Source organism: Pelodiscus sinensis, chromosome 19 (genome assembly GCF_052426305.1).
Source record: "Pelodiscus sinensis isolate ZL-2025 chromosome 19, ASM5242630v1, whole genome shotgun sequence".
In the NCBI taxonomy this organism is placed as follows: Eukaryota; Metazoa; Chordata; order Testudines; family Trionychidae; genus Pelodiscus; species Pelodiscus sinensis.
The window spans coordinates 25,179,489-25,199,003 of record NC_143070.1 but is presented as its reverse complement, the minus strand read 5'-3'; the positions used below and the strand labels follow the sequence as shown (position 1 = coordinate 25,199,003).

Sequence of the window (19,515 nt, the reverse complement as noted above, 5' to 3'; positions counted from 1 at the left end):
GTGAACGAAGTGAACGAAGAAGAAAAGAATAAAACTATCTACTTATCTACAAAGTTAATGATAAGGAGTGAAGAGCACTGCCGAGCTCCGTCTCAAGCCGGGGATGGTAAGAAGGAATAGAGGGGAGGGGAGCCATGCATGTGCGGTCAGGACACATGGCACATGCATGCCATAGTTGTCACACATGCACAGCCCCCCAGGCACTGCTGTGAAAACTCAGCTCGATGGCACTGGGACACATTGACACATTCTATGGAGCACCCACAGGGACATCTCTCTTGAAGAAGCTGTGTTACATGAAAACAAATCCTCAAAATAGTAAATGAGAAGTCCACCAACAAAAGGACCAATGAACAGGAAGAACGGCTGTTTGAACACCTACTGATGGAACATCACTCAAAGATGCCTAATTAACAAAGGAGAGCCAAATAGGTAAAGAAACCCCACTTGTGGATAAACTTGGTGAATTTCCAAGAGAATCTCAAAACTTTTTTTCAAGTGTTTTTTTGCTATTTCATAACTGAAATTGTTCATTTATTAAACTCTGTACTCAGCAAATCAGAAAACTGTTAATCAAAATAGGCGATCTAACCCCTTCTCTGCCCCTTCAAAACAAATCAAAAAAAGTATCAAGAAGATATTGACAGAAAGAGGGGGAGGTCAAGACAGGTTGGGCACATGCACAGGAATGGAACAGGTGGCAATGGAGGACTTAAAGCAATAAAAGACATGATGTCTTTCTCCTCTTTTGTGTTTTGCTGTGGAAAGTTTCCCATTTGTAGCAACACAAAGCAATAACAGAATATAATAGCCACACAATTATGATTAACACATTTAACTGTCTATGGTTCCAGATTAAATTAAATGGATCTTTAAACAGGCTTTTTTTCTTTCTACCCAGGCTTCTCCCAGCTGTCACACAAGCAAGAGAACCTTACCTGTGGATGGTGGCCAGCAAAATTCCTTCCCCAGCTGACCTCTGTCTTACAGGTACAGCTACTCCCCTGTGGTTATCTTCAGTATGCCATATTTTAGTGCATATAATCTGTGGGTTATATGCGTTTTTACAAACCCTGCACACACACACCCCCCACCCCGCGGGGTATACATGGGTGTCGGGTATACAATAATTTTTTTACTCACCTGGTGCGTTCCTGCGCAGCCGCCAGTCTCCAGCCTCTCGGCAAGGAAGCACTAATACCCCTGGTTCCCGGGCAGTCTCAGGAAGGGGTGAGGGAGTGCTCATTCCTCAGTTCCTGTGCAGCCGCAGGAACCAGAGGGATGAGTGCTCCCCCGCCTGGAGGCTGGAGGCTGGCGGCTGTGCAAGAACTGGGGCATTTAGGCTGGCTAGTTCTCCCTGCTCCCGGCACCATAAATTAGCTAATATACCCCAGCACAGTTTGAAAGAAGAGTCTTGTATACCCCGAGGGTTATACTCATGCGCGGGGTATACAAGATTTTTTTACTCAATTCAGAAAAACTGTGGGGTATACAGGCAGTCCCCGGGTTACGTACAAGATAGGGACTGTAGGTTTGTTCTTAAGTTGAATTTGTATGTAAGTCGGAACTGGTACATATTGTAGGGGAAACTCAAGCCAAACATTTTTTTAGTTTTGGATAGCATAGGGAAAGGTTAACTCCCCTCTAATGTTTGTTTTGCTGTCTGTTCCCCTGTTCAGAAGATTTCACATCTATTTCTGTCCCTGTGACAAACTCAGGACTAAAGGAGTAACTCACCAAATACCAAACAGCTCTGCACCATGCTTTGAGCTAATAGCTTTATTTCCACACACCACCCAGGGTTCTAGGAGGAGGGTCCTTTTTTTGCTAACACAATGAGGCCAGCACTTTGTTTGTTTTGGTGGAGTCTTTGTTTGCCCAGGGAGCCCAGCATGTATAGGGGGAGGAGGGGCGGAGAGGCTGCTTTTGTCTGCTGTTCGGCAGCCTGTTGCTCAGGGGAGGGGGCAGCCTGTTGCTGGCAGGGGAGAGGGGGGAGGCGTGCAGGATGCGAGGCCGCGGGGGGGAGGGGGCAGCGGGCGTGGGGAGGCACTTTTCCTCTGCCCGGCAGCTCTGCGGGATCCCTGTCCCTGTGGCCAGCTGCTGCAGGCAGAGGCCAGTTGGAGCCGGCCGAAGAGGAGGAGAAGGTGGATTCTAGGACCCAGGTGAGCGAGCCCCGGGGACGCTGCTGCGCTCCAGGAGCCCTGCATGTATAGAGGGGAGGAGGGGCAGAGAGGCTGCTTTTGTCTGTTTGGCAGCCTGTTGCTCAGGGGAGGGGGCAGGCAGGGGGGTGGGGGGGAGCAGCGGGTGTGGGGAGGCACTTTTCCTCTGCCCGGAAGCTCTGCAGGACCCCAGTCGGAGCCGGCCCGAGGAGGAGGAGGATCCTAGGACCCAGGTGAGCGAGCCCCGGGAATGCTGCTGCGCATGTGCAGGAGTTGCCTCACCCCGTTCGTATCTAGGGATCCGACGTAAGTCGGATCCACGTAAGTCGGGGACTGCCTGTATTCGGGTGCAAGGTATATTCACTAAAATATGGTATTTATGATTGGTAGCAGATCCCTACCTTAGAGTTTTATGAGAAATATTTGCATTCCAGGTATTTTCCTAGCACAACCCAACCCTGACCTTTGTTTAAGTTAGGATAAGAGGATGTTGCAAACCAGATTTGGTGATCCTAGCTTTTACAATTTAAGAGGAATTCTTGAACAAATGGATTCACGGACAGATAGACAAACAGATGCATAACCTCTCTCAAATATACAGTAGTTGTTTTCTCAACTTTAGGTCCATTTTAACCTTCTTTTCTTTTCTTGCACTGGAAAAGGTATTCATTCATTCATTCATTCATTCATTCATTCACTTGCAAATTCCATACATAAATTTAAAGAAAACACCCAAAGGGAATGGTAACATGTTATACTTCTAATATTTGAAAATATGAACTATATATGAAATAAGTATTAACTATAAAGACCTTTTCATTATTGTCATGGCCATGGTTGGATTCACCACCACATTGGCTGTTTTGCCCCACTCTGGAGCAGCACAAAGGAGCCTGTTAAACTGGGGTTTCTGCGAGTAGATTTCAGCCAGTCGCCCCGTTCACCGGCAGTGCGTGCATGTGTGGTGAGGGTGTGGTGCATGTGTGGTGCGGGGCTGGCGAGTGGGTTTTCATCACAGTCGTCAAGCCCTGCTCATCAGAACTGTATAGTTCCCCTTCTCCTGCATCCCTTAAAGTTGCAGCCACAGGGGAAAGGGCTTGTGGCAGGAAGCTGGCCCTGACTGTCTTCAGCCAAACTACAGCTGCCACACCAAGTGACCGGGACAGCATGAGTGACCCTCGAGCCCCCCAAGAGCCCTCCACAGCTCCCAGGAACCTGGTTCCACTGCCTCATGTGTGGTCCTAGCTCTTATGGTTTAGGAGAATCTCTTGAACAAATGGACTCATTTGTATATATATATATATTTCTAAAATATATGATAAGAAGTATGTATTAAATGAGTCACCTTTACAATTACTGTCATAATAACACTATTTCAGCAATAAGTTTTTGCCATTTTAATGGCCATTAAAATAACGAAGAGTAAATATTCATAAACACAATTAGTATAAACTGATAGTTACTAAAATTGAAAGTTATTATTAACACCAATAAGTCGAGATGTATTTTGGTTGGAGTTAAGAATGGTGTTTCATTTACTAATGATATTAGATATGATTTTTGTTATTAGAAATTGCACTGGACTTTTTAACCTTTACAGGCAGTCCCCGACTTACGCGGATCCGACTTACGTCGGATCCGCACTTACGAACGGGGCTTTCTCGCCCCGGAAGTCGGGGTGAGAAAGCCCCGTTGGTAAGCTGCTCCGGTACCCCTGGTCTGCTGGAGACCGTCTCCAGCAGACCAGAGGCACCGGGCGGGTTCCCGCGCTTCTGAGGCTTTGCCAGAGCAAAGCCTCAGAGGCGCGGGGAACCGCCGCTGCTGCCGCTTCAATCTGGGTGCCTGTGGTCTGCTGGGGACCGTCCCCAGCAGACCACAGGCTCCCGGACTGAAGCCGCAGCCGCGGCGAGGTCCCTCGCCTCTGAGGCTTTGCCAGAGCAAAGCCTCAGAGGCTCTGCTCCCCGTGTCCCTGGTCTGCTGGGGAGGGGGGGGCAGCTAGTGTGCTCCCCCCCCCCAGCAGACCAGGCTTTTGTTTTGGACTCTGGGGCAGAGCAGCTGGGGCGCTGCCGATTGGTCCTGCAGCGCCCGCTCTGGGCACTACTGGACCAACCCGGCAGCACCCCAGCTGCTCTGCCCCAGGTCCTGATTCAGCGGCTGCTGGTCAGTTTCAGCAGCAGCTGAATCAGGACGCCTGGGGCAGAGCAGATGGGGTGCTGCTAGGTTGGTCCAGTAGCACCCAGGAGCGGCGCTACTGGAGCAACCCAGCAGCACCCCAGCTGCTCTGCCCCAGGAGTCCCCAAGTCAGCTTCTGCTGAAACTGGCCAGCGCTGACTACAGGAAGCCCCAGGCAGAGTTGCTCTGCCCCGGGCTTCCTGGAATCAGCTGCTGATCAGTTTCAGCAGCAGCTGACTTGGGGACGCCTGGGGTTCTTAAGTTGATTCTGTATGTAAGTCAGAACTGGCGGTCAGTTTCAGCAGTGTCTGAATCTGGACGCCAGTTCCGACTTACATACAGATTCAATTTAAGAACAAGCCTACAGCCCTATCTTGTACGTAACCCGGGGACTGCCTGTACTTTATATTTCCTAAGTTGTTATGATTTGGTTTCTTGATGAGTGCAACCATAACTCACTTCAAATGTTTCTGAATAATTATTAATTAAGACCCTCCTTCTCCCTCAGCCACTGTCCATCTCTCAGGGTATGTCTAGACTGTGGGGGGTTTTCAGGATATCAGAAGTATCCCAGAAAACCCCTGCCGCATCCAGGGAATGAGTTTGATCTTTTGCTTTTTTTTTAACCCTCTGGTCAGACTGTATCCTCTCTTCCTGTCACTTTACCTTTCACTCGGTGCTGCCTCCAGAAGCAGTAACTGACCAGGGGAATGAGAACAGCCAGGAGAGCCAGGATCACACCCAGAGCCACCAGCCAGGGATTGACCCTTGGGAAAAACAGCTCTGCAAGAGAAAGTGCCATTAGTTTGGAAACAAAGTTCCACAAAAGCATTGTCACCTAAACCCAACTTTTAGCCCCACTGCGACCTGGAAAGCCTCTGCCTGCCATTTGTCCCACTAGGCACCTAAAGTCACTCAGGGTATATCTACACTACGTTAGTTCGAACTAACTTTCCTAGGCGCTACACTAGCGCTCCGCTAGTTCGAACTTAATTCGAACTAGGTAAACCTCATTTTACGAGGATTAAGCCTAGTTCGAACTAGCTAGTTCGAATTAAGGGCTGTGTAGACCCTTAATTCGAACTAGTGGGAGGCTAAGGCTTCCCAGGTTTCCCTGGTGGCCACTCTGGCCAACACCAGGGAAACTCTATTGCCCCCCTCCCGGCCCCGGAGCCCTTAAAGGGCCACGGGCTGGCTACACAGTTTGTGCCAGTTGCAAGGCTGCAAGCACCCGTGCCAGCAGACCCTGCACCTGCCACAACATGAGCCAGCCATCCGAGGACACCCAGCCCTCCACTGCTCCCCAGGACCAGCCTGGTGGCTCCCAGGAGCCTGCCCGGGGGCGCAAAAGGCGGGCACCCACCTGGTCAAGTGCGGAGATCGTGGACCTCATCGAGGTTTGGGGGGAAGCCTCCAATGTCCACGATCTCCGCACTAGCCACAGGAACGCGGCCGTCTACGGCCGTATGGCTGCCAGCCTGGCCGCCAGGGGCCACCAGCGCAGCCGGGAGCAGGTCCACTGCAAAATTAAGGACCTGCGGCAGTCCTACTCCCGGGCCTGCCAGCCAGGGGCCGACCCAGAGGCCTGCCCCCACTTCCACGCCTTGGACCGCCTCCTGGGGGCTCATGCCATCCCTGCCCCCCGGGACGTGATTGACCCCGGGGCAGAGGGACCGCTCCTGGAGACGGAGGAGGAGGAAGAGGGCTCTGAGAGCCAGGAGCCTGCCGCCAGCCTGCCCGGGACCCGGGACCCCCAAGGCACCCCACAGAGCCGCTCGCCTGCGCCGTCTGAGGCCGGGGAGGCGTCCACCTGTGAGTACCCTCGTGTTCCCCTTATGTGTACGGGGGGCTGGGGCGAGAGGGAGCCCCGGGACCATGCGCCTGGGCCTTGCCCACCAAGGAGCAGCAGCTGGGGATCCTGCAGGGGCCTTGGCCTTGCAGAGGGGAGCTGGGTTTCACACACCTGGGCCCCTGGGGTAATTGACCGCTGGTCTTGTTGCACCACAGCCGCAGCACCTGGGACTGCAGGGCACACCACCCCGCCTGCAGCAGCCGCCCGCGCCCGGGAAAGCAGGAGAGCCAGGAACCTGGAGGAGTACCAGAGGCAGCACCTCCGGTTCCTGGATCAACAGCTCCGTCTCCAGGACCACTGGGTCCAGGAGGACCTGAGGCTGCGCCGGAGGAGTCTGGAGGCCCTGGAGGAGCAGGGCCGTGCCCTGCGAGGCCACCTCCAGAGCCTGCTCAACCGCTTCCCATTTCCTCCCCCTGCTGCTCCTCCTGCTTCCGCTCCTGCTTCCTCCACACCCCCTGTCCCTCCTGCCCCCCCCTCCACAACCATTTCCCACCGACGCCCCCGGACCTGCAGTGTGGCGAGACGGGAGAGGCAGCCGGACTCCCACCCCTGAGCTTTCCTTTCCCTTCCTCCCTTCCCTCCCCTTCCAGCTCCCTCGTCCCAGGTTTCCCCCTCCCCTCTCCCACCCTCATTCCTCCCTTCCCACACCCAGTTATGTTAAATAAACAGATGTTTATGTTTCAAAAACAGGTGTCTTTATTTTACAGTAGATAGGGAAGGGAAAGGGGAAGGAGGGTAGGGTGGAAGAAGGCCCCAGTGGGGCATGCAAGGGAGAGGTCAGTCCTCCTCCTCCTCCACCTGGAAGCTCTCCCGCAGGGCTTCCCGGATCCGGATGGCCCCCCGCTGGGCTTCCCGGACGGCGGCGGTGCGGGGCTGACCGTAGTGTGCAGCCATGTGGTCAGCCTCAGCCATCCAGGCTGGCAGGAAAGCCTCCCCCTTTCGCTCACACAAATTGTGGAGCACACAACATGCCGCCACCATGGGAGGGATGTTGTGCTCGGCCAGGTCCAGACGGGTGAGGAGGCATCGAAAGCAGGCTTTCAGTTGCCCGAAGGCCCCCTCCACCACGATGCGGGCCCTGGTCAGCCTGGCATTGAAGGTCTGGTGGGAGGGATTGAGGTGCCCCGTGTAGGGCTTCATGAGCCAGGGCTGCAGTGGGTAGGCGGCATCCCCCACCAGGCACACGGGCATGTCCACGTCCCCGACCCTGATGTGGCGGTCGGTGAAGAAGGTCCCGTCCTGCAGCCGCTGGCACACGGATGAGTTGCGGTACACCCGGGCGTTGTGTGCTTTGCCGGACCAGCCCACATTAATGTCCGTGAACTGGCCCCGGTGGTCACACACGGCCTGCAGGATCACGGAGAAGTACCCCTTGCGGTTGACGTACCGGGACGCCTGGTGTTCCGGGGCATGGATGGGGATGTGCGTCCCGTCGATGGCCCCCCGCAGTTGGGGAAGCCGAGGGCGCCGAATCCCCGGATGATGGCGTCCGGGTCGGCGAGGCGGACCACCCTGCGGAGTAGCACCAGGTTGATGGCCTTGACCACCTGCGGAGAGAGACACAGCAAAGCGCCAATCAGTGGGGCGCCCGGGTGGCTGGGAGCGTGCGTGCCCTGGCAGTGCCCCGCACCCCACTCCCGGTAGCAACCCCCTTGGCGGCGTGTAGTATGGCCGGGACAGCCCGACCCCTCCGGTGCGGGGCGCTTTCGCCTCCTCCCGCCCCCCCCCTTGTCCCTGGGGCGGCCCATCCCCTCCTCGCAGCCCCCCTCCCCCCTGGCTCGGTGGCCGACGAGTGTCATACCTGCATGAGCACCGCTCCGACGGTGGATCTCCCCACGTCGAACTGGTTCCCGACGGATCGGTAGCTGTCCGGCGTGGAGAGCTTCCAGAGGGCAATGGCCACCCGCTTCTGGAGGGGGATGGCGGGTCTCATGCGAGTGTCCCTTCTGCGCAGGGCAGGGGCGAGCCACTCGCAGAGCTCCAGGAAGGTGTCCCTCCTCATCCTGAAGTTCTGGGTCCACTGTCGGTCCTCCCAGTGCTCCAGGACAATGCGGTCCCGCCAGTCGGTGCTGGTGTCCAGACGCGGCGGGGCACGCCGGTGCCGGGGCACCGCCACGGCTCCTCCACGGCCCCCAGGGCGGCCACGCGGAGAGGCAGGGGGCTGACGTGCACCAGGTGGTGCCAGGCAGCCTCGAGCCATTGCTGGCAGGCTTGCAGCAGCAAGTCCAGAAAGTGCACCAGAAGGTGCAGGGCGAGCTCTGGCTCTATGTTGCCTCCTGTGGCGCCCCCCCCCCCCCCCCGAAGGGAAGCACCGACACAGACGGGCACAGAGACCAACGCTTTGCTGTCCCTCGGCGAGGTTGGCAAGCAAGCAGGAAAAGCTGAGAACCGGCTGTCCAGGGCGGTCCCTTTAAGCTCGAGCCTCAGATAGCCTCAGACAGCAGCCACACAAAGCAACTACTGACCTGATGCCCTGCCAGAACCGGTTTCAGCTGCCCTTAAATGCCCCCCTGCATCCAATCAGTGTGGACGCGCTAGTTCGAATTAGCAAAACGCTAATTCGAACTAGTTTTTAGTTCTAGATGCGTTAGTTCGAATTAGCTTAGTTCGAATTAACTAATTCGAACTAAGTTAGTTCGAATTAGCGCTGTAGTGTAGACGTACCCTCAGGGATTATCTATACTAGTGGTTCCCAAACTTTTCAACATTGAAAAACCCTCCCACCTGCCAACCCCCCAAAATAGCAAAACTTGTTGGGCAAAAAAAAAAAGGAACTGACCAGGGCAGCAAACTTCCCTCCTGGAATTTCTTCACATGCCCCCCCAATTTGGAAACCCATGGTCTATATATAGTGGGGCAGAGTGGCTGCCCACAGACCTGGAGGCAGAAGGACTCCTCTTGGGGCCATTTTGGGCCAGGCCTGGCCCTGCCCAGGCACCGGACAGGAAACCAGGAGGCGGGGCAAGAGCTATAGAAGTGCAGCCTGAGGACTCAGTCTAGTGCTCCCGGCCTGGGAGGCTGAAGACTGGCCTGGGCCACCAGGCGTGGTTTGTCTGAAAGGCAGATCTAAACTTGGGTGCGGTTGTGACCTGCAAAGGCAAGAGGACTGGCCTGAACCCTCCACCATGCCTGACCCTGAGGGCCAGCTTGGACACCTACCCCACTCTGCACCCAGAAATTGTCCGGGACCCCGAGTCCTGCAAGGCCTGGAGGGCTGGCCTGACCACCCACACCGACTGACAGCTGAGAGCCAGCTGGGACCCCTGGACTTGCAGGCCAAAGAGGACTGGCCTGGACCCCAGCTGGACCTGACAATTCTCGAGCTCCTGAGCAACCAGCCTGCTACCCAGGTATGCACTGAGGGGGAGAAGGGAAGTGGCCCAGGGAATAGTGCGGACAGTTAAATGCCTGGGTCAGCGGGTTTTGGGCAGAAGTTGCCACTGCAGGTGAAGTGCCTACACCTCTACTGAGCAAGGAGACAAACCATTGATTAAACTGCTAGACTGTTACTGGTTGCCCTGCCTGAAACAGGGCCAGGGTGCTTTGAACTATTTACTGACTGTGGTTGTTTGCTGCCCTGCCTGAACCAAGGTCAGGATCTCTGAACTGCTAACAGTTACCGTACTAACTGTGTGTGTTTACTGCACCGCCCTGAACCAGGGCTCAGCCTATATACTGACTGTGGTTGTGGCCCACCCTGAACCAGGGCTGGGCTCATGTATTAACATTGTTCATTTGCTGCCTTACCCCCACCTAGGGCTGGGCTACCAAACGATAGGACTACTGATTTGGGAGTTTGTCTCATTTCCTGCAGAAGTGAGGTGGAATGGCTGCCCACTGACCCAGAGGTGGAAGGACCCCTCTGGGCAACCCCTGCACTTACAACCTAATTGGTTCCTGGAGAACCGCTGTAAGTCAAGCAGTCATAAGTCGAACCCTTATTTCCCATAGGCACAATGTTATAAATGGTGGTTCTGTTCCTGAAAATCCATTTCATACCCTAAAAATACCAACATTGACTACGGAAATGGAGGAAAACAACTTAATAGTTCAAATAATTCACAAAAATAACTAAAAAGTGAAGACCGATGTGGTGGAGACGCACGCAGTTCAAGCAGCAGCTGCAGACAGGTGAGTCTGACTGACTGTACATTCCCTGTTTTGGGATGATGGGTGGAGTCTGCGTCGTACACTGTCATAAATGCGAGTTTCAGATGTAAATTGGGGGGGGGGGGTTAGGAGCCATCTCTCATTTTTAAAATGGTTGTAAATGCAAGGGGTCATAAGTCGGGAGGTTGTAAGTCGGAGGTCGCCTGTACTACAGGATGGATCCATGCTATGTCTGTGAGTCATCAGGACATGTGGAGACATGCCTGTGAACAAGGAACTCCAAGAGCTTTTCTCTGCCCATGTGCTGGGAGTTTATGTTTGGGGCACAAGAAGTACAAGCCACACGGCAAAGGATAAAAAAAGGCAGCTGCATCTTCTCTATTATGTCTTCAGTCTGGCTCCTTACCTCTGGAGTAACTTCTCTACCAACAGAAGCTTTTCACAAAGGACTGACAGATCCACCTAAGTTTTGGGTGTACTCCAAAGAGACTATATAAGCCACCATATCACCAGTGCTGCTAAAAACCTTATCTATGATCTCTGAAGTCATATTATGTATCTGACTACCCTGACCATTAACAACTCTCTTCTTGTTCTTTTTTTTCCTGTTATAACAAACCTTTAGTTTTAGATACCCAGGGTATGTCTACACTACCCTCCTAGTTCGAACTAGGAGGGTAATGTATGCATACCGCACTTGCTAATGAAGCCCGGGATTTGAATTTCCCGGGCTTCATTAGCATAAGCGGGGAGCCGCCATTTTTAAATCCCCGCTGCTTCGAACCCCGTGTAGCGCGGCTACACGGGGCTCGAACTAGGTAGTTCGGACTAGGGTGCCTATTCCGAACTACCGTTACTCCTCGTTTCACGAGGAGTAACGGTAGTTCGGAATAGGACCCTAGTCCGAACTACCTAGTTCGAGCCCCGTGTAGCCGCGCTACACGGGGTTCGAAGCAGCGGGGATTTAAAAATGGCGGCTCCCCGCTTATGCTAATGAAGCCCGGGAAATTCAAATCCCGGGCTTCATTAGCAAGTGCGGTATGCATACATTACCCCGCTAGTTCGAACTAGCGGGGTAGTGTAGACATACCCTAAATGATTAGCTGTCAGCCTGCTATTTTGGGCAAGATCCAAACTAGTATTGCTCTGGGAATATAGCTGGCCCTCTGGGAGAATCTAATCTCCTTTTTGCATCCTGCCTTGACTTTGTTGTTTTCAGTATGGGCTGCCCTAGGCACCTCGAGTCACAAATATAAGTGACACTCTCGTCCCCCAGTCCAGAGCTCTCAGCTAAGCCAGTGAGAGTATTACTTGGGTCTGGACTATATGCCAGAGGTGGTTCTATGATACTAGTTTAGTTTTTGGCATGTACTACATGAAACCTGCCTAGAAGAGTGTCATGATCATGAGAGTTAGCCAGCAGCCTGGGGACTAAGGGGTTAACTATGTCCCTTACCTAAGCCAGGTAGAATCGGCCAATAGGAATGTAGGTAGGAATTTCAAACTGGGACAAAGGAATTTTTGGTTTTTCCCTCCTTTGTCCCTGAGTAGTTTCTCTCCAGCTACTGAGGGGGACAGACACTGTCTCCCTCCAAGAAAAGACTCTTTACTATCTGTAAGTAGGGTAAAGTTTAGATAAATCCATTAGGTTTTATTGTTTTATGGTTTGGGAATGGGAATCTGATGTCTGTGCATTTAAAAATGGGGTTTCTTCTACTATGTAACTAAGTTTTGGCCCATGGTGGAATCTCCCCATGAGTATATTAATTTGTTACTTTTCCATCTACCCCTTATGCTTGCAACAGGAATATTGTGGTGATAATAAAAATTCTTTTCTATTAACCTGGTATCGGTTAATTTTTGTGTCCTGGTTTTACTTTTGGGGCTGAGATTTCCCAAGTAGTCTCTTCCTGGTTTCTTTATTATTACTTAGGTGATGACAGTGGATTCTTTTATCCACAAAATCTAGGATTTTAAGATTTTGGGGGGAAGCTTTATACCAAAGCCTGGAAAGATAAGGTTTGGGAGTGCTATTGCAGGCCCCCACTTCTGCATTTATCATGCCAGAGTAGGGAAAAAGCGTTGACACAAGAGGATCTAGAAAACATGTAAACACACAATCAGACAGCCCCCCCATTGATGTCTGCTACATCCATTCTATCCACTGTGCAGTGTGGGTGGGCACTGACCTGCTATGGAAACTGTTGATATTTTCCCTTGGTTGATTTGTGGATTCCTGACAGAACAAGACAAATTCTGGTTGGAATCTTCTGTTATAACAATAGAAATCTGGCTGTGAAACAGCCCATTGGCCTCCTTGGATATGTCTTCAGAGGCAGATGGCAGCCGCTTCCCGTGGTGATCTCTCCACTGAACCTCGGGTTCTGGGTGCCAGCCATCCGATTGACATACCACCCGGATCCCTCCGTCCTGGTGACCATCCACAGAGATGTGGGGGTCCGAGCCTGAAACTGGAGAAGAGTGGAATGAACCTGCATTAATTATACACTATTAGCAAAGAGAACAAGAGGAGAAGGGAATTAATTCTCTCTCTGCATTCCCAGAACCCAGGTCTGACAGGGTGAATCACAAAACTCCCCTTATGGTTGTCCCCTGGTGTGCTCATCATACCACTTATGCCCAGCTTCCTGCTCTCTGAGGGTATGTCTACACTACCCCGCTAGTTCGAACTAGCGGAGTAATGTAGGCATACCGTACTTGCAAATGAAGCCCGGGATTTGAATTTCCCGGGCTTCATTTGCATAAGCGGGGCTCCGCCATTTTTAAATCCCCACTCGTTCAAACCCTGTGCCGTGTGGCTACACGAGGCACGAACTAAATTCAAATCCCGGGCTTCATTTGCAAGTGCGGTATGCCTACATTACCCTCCTAGTTCGAACTAGGAGGGTAGTGTAGACATACCCTGAGACTCCCCACCATCACCCTGTCCTGCTGGGCTAGATCCTCTGACAAGGCACAAAGTTGGGGTTACATAGCAAGGACACTCAACCAAGAAATCAACCCCCAAAAGGGACCAAATCCCCAAATAAATCTGTCTTACCCAGTGTAAAAGTTTTACATACAGAAAGCTTATCAGAGCTGCCCACTTCATCAATGAAAGATTTGCACAGTGATTGCTTCCTCGCATCCCCCCCCCACATAACAGTTATTTACACTAGGCTTGATAACAAACAAAAGTGTGTTTATTAAGTACAAAAAGTAGGATTTAAGTGGCTGCAAGTGAAAACAGGCAAAGCAAAGTAAGTTACTATATTAAAATTAACAAAAATACTCAGCTATTTCTACTCCACTAAGAAATTTGGAACAGGGGGCCCCCAAATTGTGATGCAATTGGTTCCTGGGGAAGTGTTACAAGTCAGGGGTGTTGTAACTCAAACCCTCATTTACGATAGGCACCATGCACCATCATAAATGTGGGCCATGGATGTAAGTCGAGGGTTTTCGGCCTCTTCTGCATTTACAAAAATGATTGTAAGTGTGGGGGGGTCATAACTCGGGTGGTCACAAGTCGGGGGCCTCTTGTACATTCAAATTCTTACCCTAAACAGCTCAGTTTAAAAGAAAGCTGATCTATACTTTGATGTGACTCTACAGCCTTTCAGAATTCTTCAGGTATCCTCTTAGAGTGGGCCAAGTAGTTTCCAAGGTCAGCTGAAGACAAAGGCTGATTGCTTCTCAGTGCTTAAATAGATTTTCCCCCAGGATGGGAACCTTTTGTTCAGCACATCCCCCCCCCCCCCATTTCCATGGAAAAATACCATATTCAAGATGGATTCCAGTGCCAGGTTACAAGGTGGCATGTCTTTCTAGAACCAATAACAGTTTAGGCTTATAGGATAAACTTGCCCATTCACAGGTTGTTGACTTGCTCACTGAGCCATTAAGTTTCTGGAGCACTAGTAATGGCCCTCATTATCAAATTCAGATCTATAAACAATCCCACACTTCATATTTCTAACTTCACATACAAAATAATACATGCACAAACATAGGATATACACATTTAGCAGATTGTAACATTAAGATCAATAGGTTAAATGAGGTATTTTGTTCAAAGCATCTTTCTATTGAAGATATCCTCAGGATCTAAGTTCCACTTTGAGAAACACTTGCTAAGCTTTTTGAAAAACGTGGAGGGCCTTTATACAAAATACCTCATGTACCCTATCAAATTTAATGTTACCGTCTGCTGGATCTGTAAATCCTATTTTGGTGTATGTATCATTCTTATATGAAAAGTTAGAAATATGAAATGTGAGACTGTTTTAAATGTTCTAATGAGAGCCATTACTGATGCCCTCTGGAAGCCTTAAGGACTTGGTGATCAACCTAGAGACTTGGATACAGCCTTGTTTGTCCTGTAAGCCCAAAGGTGATCAGACTAGTAAGCATGTGAGCATATCACCTAGTACTGGGGTTTCATTTTGACCGAGGTATTTTTCCATGGAAAGGAGAATGTAGAACAAAAGATTCCTGCCTAGTAGTGAAAAGAATATTTAAGCAAAGGGAAACTATCAGCCTTTTGTCTTTGGCTGGTGTGACAGACTCCAAAGAGGACTGGGGACCCAGGTCAAGATAAAAGAGGTTGTCTCTGACCTGAGGATAATGCCTAGAACAAGAATAACTCATTAGGGTACAAATCTAGAGCTCGCTATGCATTTTCTTTTCATTTTAACTTAGTAATTTACTTTGATCTGTTTACTTTCACTTGCAAACATTTAAATCCTACTATTTATACCTAATACAAATACTTTTGTTTACTTTCAAGCCCAGTGTAAATAATTGTTACCTGAGGAAATCAACCAGTGTGTGTGTCTCTCTTTCATTGATAAAGAGGGTAAACATCCTCATGAGCTTTATGTAAATCTTTTACTCAGAAAAAGATTGATTTATTTGGTTTTTTATCCCTTTTGAGAGTTGGTTTTCTGGGTGCTGTGCCCTAGAATTGCTTTCTCCAAGAGCTGAAGTGGTTCAGTGCTTGCATTGCTTTTCAGGGAGGTGGTATCATAGAATCATAGAACTGGAAGAGACCTCAGAAGGTCATCAAGTCCAGCCCCCTGCTTTAGGCAGGACCAATTCCAACTAAATCAATCCGGCCAGGGCTTTGTCAAGCCGAGACTTAAACACCTCTAGGGCTGGAGACTCCACTACTTCCCTAGGTAACCCATCCCAGTGCTTCACCACCCTCCTAGTGAAAAATAGTTTTTCCTAATATCCAACCTGGACCTCTCCCACCACAACTTGAGCCCATTGCTCCTTGTTCTGCCATCTGTCACTACTGAGAACAGCCTCTCTCCATCCTCTTTGGAACCTCCCTTCAGGAAGTTGAAGGCTGCTATCAAATCCCCCCTCACTCTTCGCTTCTGCAGACTAAACAGACCCAATTCGCTCAGCCTCTCCTCATAGGTCATATGCTCCAGCCCCCTAATCATTTTGGTTTCCCTCTGCTGGACCCTCTCCAATGCATCCACATCCAGATGCAGCCTCACCAAAGCCGAATAAAGGGGGAGACCAGTGGTTCTGGCCTAGAAGGACTGAATGGTGGATGTCCTAAGGTATATCTACATCAGTGTTTCCCAAACTATGGTCCGCGGCCCAAAAAAAATGCCGGGCTTCAGCGTGCCTGGTGGCTGCCAGCCCTTAGGCCGATTCAACCCATTTGGTCGAATTGGGCCCCGCATCCCTGCACCCGGAAGTGCTGGCGAGTTAAGAGCCGGGGCCTACTTCAGCGCAATGTGGAGCTGGGTCTGTCCCCGGCTCTGCCTGGAGCAGGCCTCGCCCCCAGAGCATCCCCTCGGCCCCGGACATCTCTGCTGTGCACAGCTCCTCCTTGCTGCCTGCTGCCCGTGCGCGGCGTTGCACGTTGGAAGGGAGGACGCCCGGGCGTGACGTGACGTCATGGCCCGGGGTTTTGAAACCTGCGGGAGGCACATGGCGGGGTCTGGCTGGCTCCGGGTTCAGCCTCCGGGGCCTGAGCGCGGACCCCGGCCCCGCAACGTGGAAGGAGAAGGTACAGAACCGGCTCGTGCAGCAGCGGCGGCGAGGAAAGGAGAGGGATGGAAGGAGAAGGGGCTTGGAAGGGGAAGGCACCAAGGGACAGGGGTGCGGGAGAGAGAGACAAATGCCAGGGGGCCAAGTGCAGACCATGAGGGAAAGGGCAGGAGGGGAGGTGTCAGTGATGGGGGGGCAGGGTAATGCTGGGAGAGGAGAGAAGAGGAGAGGAGAGAAGAGGAGAGGAGAGGGGAAGGGCACTGGAGGTTGGAGGGGGAGGTGCTGGGAGAAGGCTTGAAAGAAGGGGTGGGCATGAGGAAAGTCAGGATGGAACAAATTGTGTGTGAGGGCACAGAGGGGCAGGAGGGGAATGGGGCAGAGACTGGTGAGGGGGTGGGTATTAGGGAAAAAGAGGGGAAAAGGAGGCACCAGGAGGGTTCAGGGCTAAGGAAAGCTGCAGGTGCCAGGGGATTTTGGGGTGAGGAGGGGAGAGTTGGCCACCGGAAGCAGAACTGGACAGGGGAATCAGGGCAGGCTGGGGAAATTGAGGGGCCGGGGGAAGCAGGGCTGCCGGGGGGTGCGAGGTTGGGGGCATGGAGCTGGCCAGGGAAGATGTGGGGTGGGGGGTGGGAGAAGTGGCCGCTGGAAGGAGGGCTGGACGCAGGCAGCGGGGCTGGCCAAGGGAGATTGGAAAGAGAAGCAGGGGAGAACTGGCTGCCGGGGAGGGGGTTGGGGGAAGTGGGGCTGGCCAGAGGTGCAGCAAGGGGAGCAGGGGGGAGGAATGAATCGGCCTGCAGGGAGTGGGACTGACCCGACTCCGTTCCCCTCTTCCCCCCACCCACAAAGCACGAGTTAGTCCAGCACAGGGATTCTATTGTCGTCCCCTCTCCCCCCCCTCCCCACACAAACCCCTCGAGTAGTTGCGACCTGTCTGGCTGGTAGACACACTCATGCAGCCTGAGCACATTTACCAACCAGGCAGTTCGAAACTACAAACTGATACATCTAGTAATAATACAACTTACCTACTGAGAAAATACCAGACATGTTATATGTCATGTTATATGTCTGGTATTTTCTCAGTTTGTTTTTCATGTGTTTATATTTTTGGGCTGCAAAAAGCAGAACTGAAAAAAAAGGGTTCCACTTACAGTAAAAAGTTTGGGAAACCCTGGTCTAACCAGCTTTCTGTCTGTCTTACAGTCCATTTATCCAATCCATATTCCTTAACTTGCTGGAAAGAATACTGTGGGTGACCATATCAAAAGCTTTGCTAAAGCTGGCACTGGGAGATTTGGGAGGACCAGAAACAACTTATTTGAATATTCATCATTTGAGTAATGAATATGCAAATATGCAAATGAACATTACTGGTCCTCCAAAAGTTCGTGAATGGATTTACTGGTCCCCGTGTCAAAAAGCTTGGGAACCCCTGATCTACATTATAGAGGGAAGTTCAAAGCTGCTGCTGTCAATCTTCTAGAGCTTGAATTGGCAGTCTAGTTAAGACAGCTAATTTGAACTGGAAGGGGTGCTCTGTTCGATGCTGGTAACATTGCTTTCACAAGGAGTAAGGAAAGTTGAAGGCAGAGTGGTCTTCCTTTGACTTCCTGCAGTGCCGACAGCGCCAAAAGCTGAGTTAAGCTACTTTGACTTCAGCTACACAATTAACGTCGCTGAAGTTGTGCATCTTAATTTGACTTTGTCCCATAATGGGCTCATCTACATTGGCCCCTTTTCCGAAAGGGGCATGTTAATTTCACAGGTCGTAATAGGGAAATCCGTGGGGGATTTAAATATCCTCCACGGCATTTAAATAAAAATGTCCGCCGCTTTTTTCCGTCTTTTAGAAAAGCCGGAAAAGAGCATCTACACTGGCCCCGATCCTCCGGAAAAAAAGCCCTTTTCCGGAGGATCTTATTCCTACAAAGTGGCTTTTCCACGAGGCGTACAGATAGATCGGAATGGCTACATAGTTCGAACTATCTAGCCCGTGCCGCGTGTAGCCGCACGGCACGGGGTTCGAACAAGCCGGCTTTTAAAAATGGCGGAGCCGGCTTTATGCTAATGAAGCCCGGGAAATTCAAATCCCGGACTTCATTAGCAAGTTCGGTATGCATACATTACTCCCCTAGTTCGAACTAGGGGGGTAGTGTAGACATACCCCCTGACATCTGTTGTGAAACCAATACAGCAGTACACAGGCAATCCAGGAAGTTTTTGGAGAATGTTGGGGATAACGTCTTGGTACAAGTGCTGAAGGAACCAACCAGGGGACACACACAGCTTGACCTGCTGCTCACAAACAGGGAGGAACTAATAGGAGAAGTAGAGGTGAGTGACAGCCTGGGAAGCAGTGATCATGGGATGGTAGATTTCAGGATCCTGACCAAAGGAAGAAAGGAGAGTGGTAAAATACACACCCTGGACTTCAGAAGAGCGGTCTTTGATTCCCTCAGAGAACTGATGGGCAGGATTCCCTGAAATGCTAATATGAAGGGGAAAGGAGTCCAGAAGAGCTGGCAGTATTTTAAAGAAGCCTTATTGAAGGCACAGAAAGAAACCATCCCAATGTGCAGTAAAAAAAGCAATTATGGTAGGCCACCAGATTGGCTTACTGAGGAAATCCTTGGTGAGCTTTAACACAAAAAGAAAGATTACAAGAAATGGAAATTTGGACAGTTGACTGGGGAGAGTATAAATATATTGCTCGAGAATGAATATTCCCCTTTATTCAGCACTGTGGAGGCCACATCTAGAGTATTTTGTCCAGTCCTGGGCCCTCCACTACAGAAAGGATTGGAGAAGGTCAGGCGGAGGGCGACCAAAATGATTCGGGGACTGGAGCACATGACCATTGAGGAGCGGCTAAGGGAGTTGGCTTTGTTTAGTTTGCAGAACAGAAGAGTGTGTGTGTGTGTGGGGGGGGGGGGGTATGAGAGCAGCCTACAATTCCCTGAAGGGGGGTTCCAAAGAGGCTGGAGAGAAGATGTTCTCAGTGGGGGCAGACGGCAGAACGAGGAGCAATGGTCTCAAGTGGCAGTGGGAGAAGTCTGTGTTGGATATTAGGAAAAACAATTTCCCTAGGTGAGTGGGGAAATGCTGGGATGGGTTCCCTAGGGAGGTGGTGGAATCTCCATCCCTGGAGGTTTTTAAGTCCCTGCTTGACAAAGGCCTTGCTGGGTTGATTGAGTTGGGATTGGTCCTGCC

General features: G+C 51.4%; 2 protein-coding genes across 2 annotated transcripts in view; both read right to left on the bottom strand.

The window, feature by feature from the left end:
• Positions 1–19,515, bottom strand: part of LOC149522384 (butyrophilin subfamily 1 member A1-like) — a 62,151-nt gene that overhangs the window by 27,471 nt on the left and 15,165 nt on the right. The window contains exons 5-6 of the mRNA XM_089771082.1: positions 12,483–12,764; positions 4,998–5,114 (exon numbers count right to left, since the gene is read on the bottom strand). Of these exons, the coding sequence (XP_089627208.1) occupies positions 4,998–5,114; positions 12,483–12,764 (399 nt within the window). The remainder of the gene's footprint in view (positions 1–4,997; positions 5,115–12,482; positions 12,765–19,515) is intronic.
• On the bottom strand, positions 6,757–10,382 carry LOC149522385 (uncharacterized). Its single transcript, XM_089771444.1, has 3 exons — positions 10,335–10,382; positions 7,985–8,447; positions 6,757–7,730 (listed from the first exon to the last, which is right to left on the bottom strand). Exons 1-3 carry the CDS (start codon positions 10,380–10,382, stop codon positions 6,961–6,963), a joined length of 1,281 nt encoding a protein of 426 aa, XP_089627570.1. The 3' UTR covers positions 6,757–6,960.

Coding starts and splice junctions, on each gene's coding strand:
- LOC149522385 (XM_089771444.1), bottom strand. CDS start 10,382: ATGACAGTGTACGACGCAGACTCCACCCATCATCCCAAAACAGGGAAT. Junction 8,448..10,334: donor ATCATCCCAAAACAGGGAAT/GTACAGTCAGTC, acceptor GAGGCAACATAG/AGCCAGAGCTCGCCCTGCAC. Junction 7,731..7,984: donor TCGGAGCGGTGCTCATGCAG/GTATGACACTCG, acceptor CTCTCTCCGCAG/GTGGTCAAGGCCATCAACCT.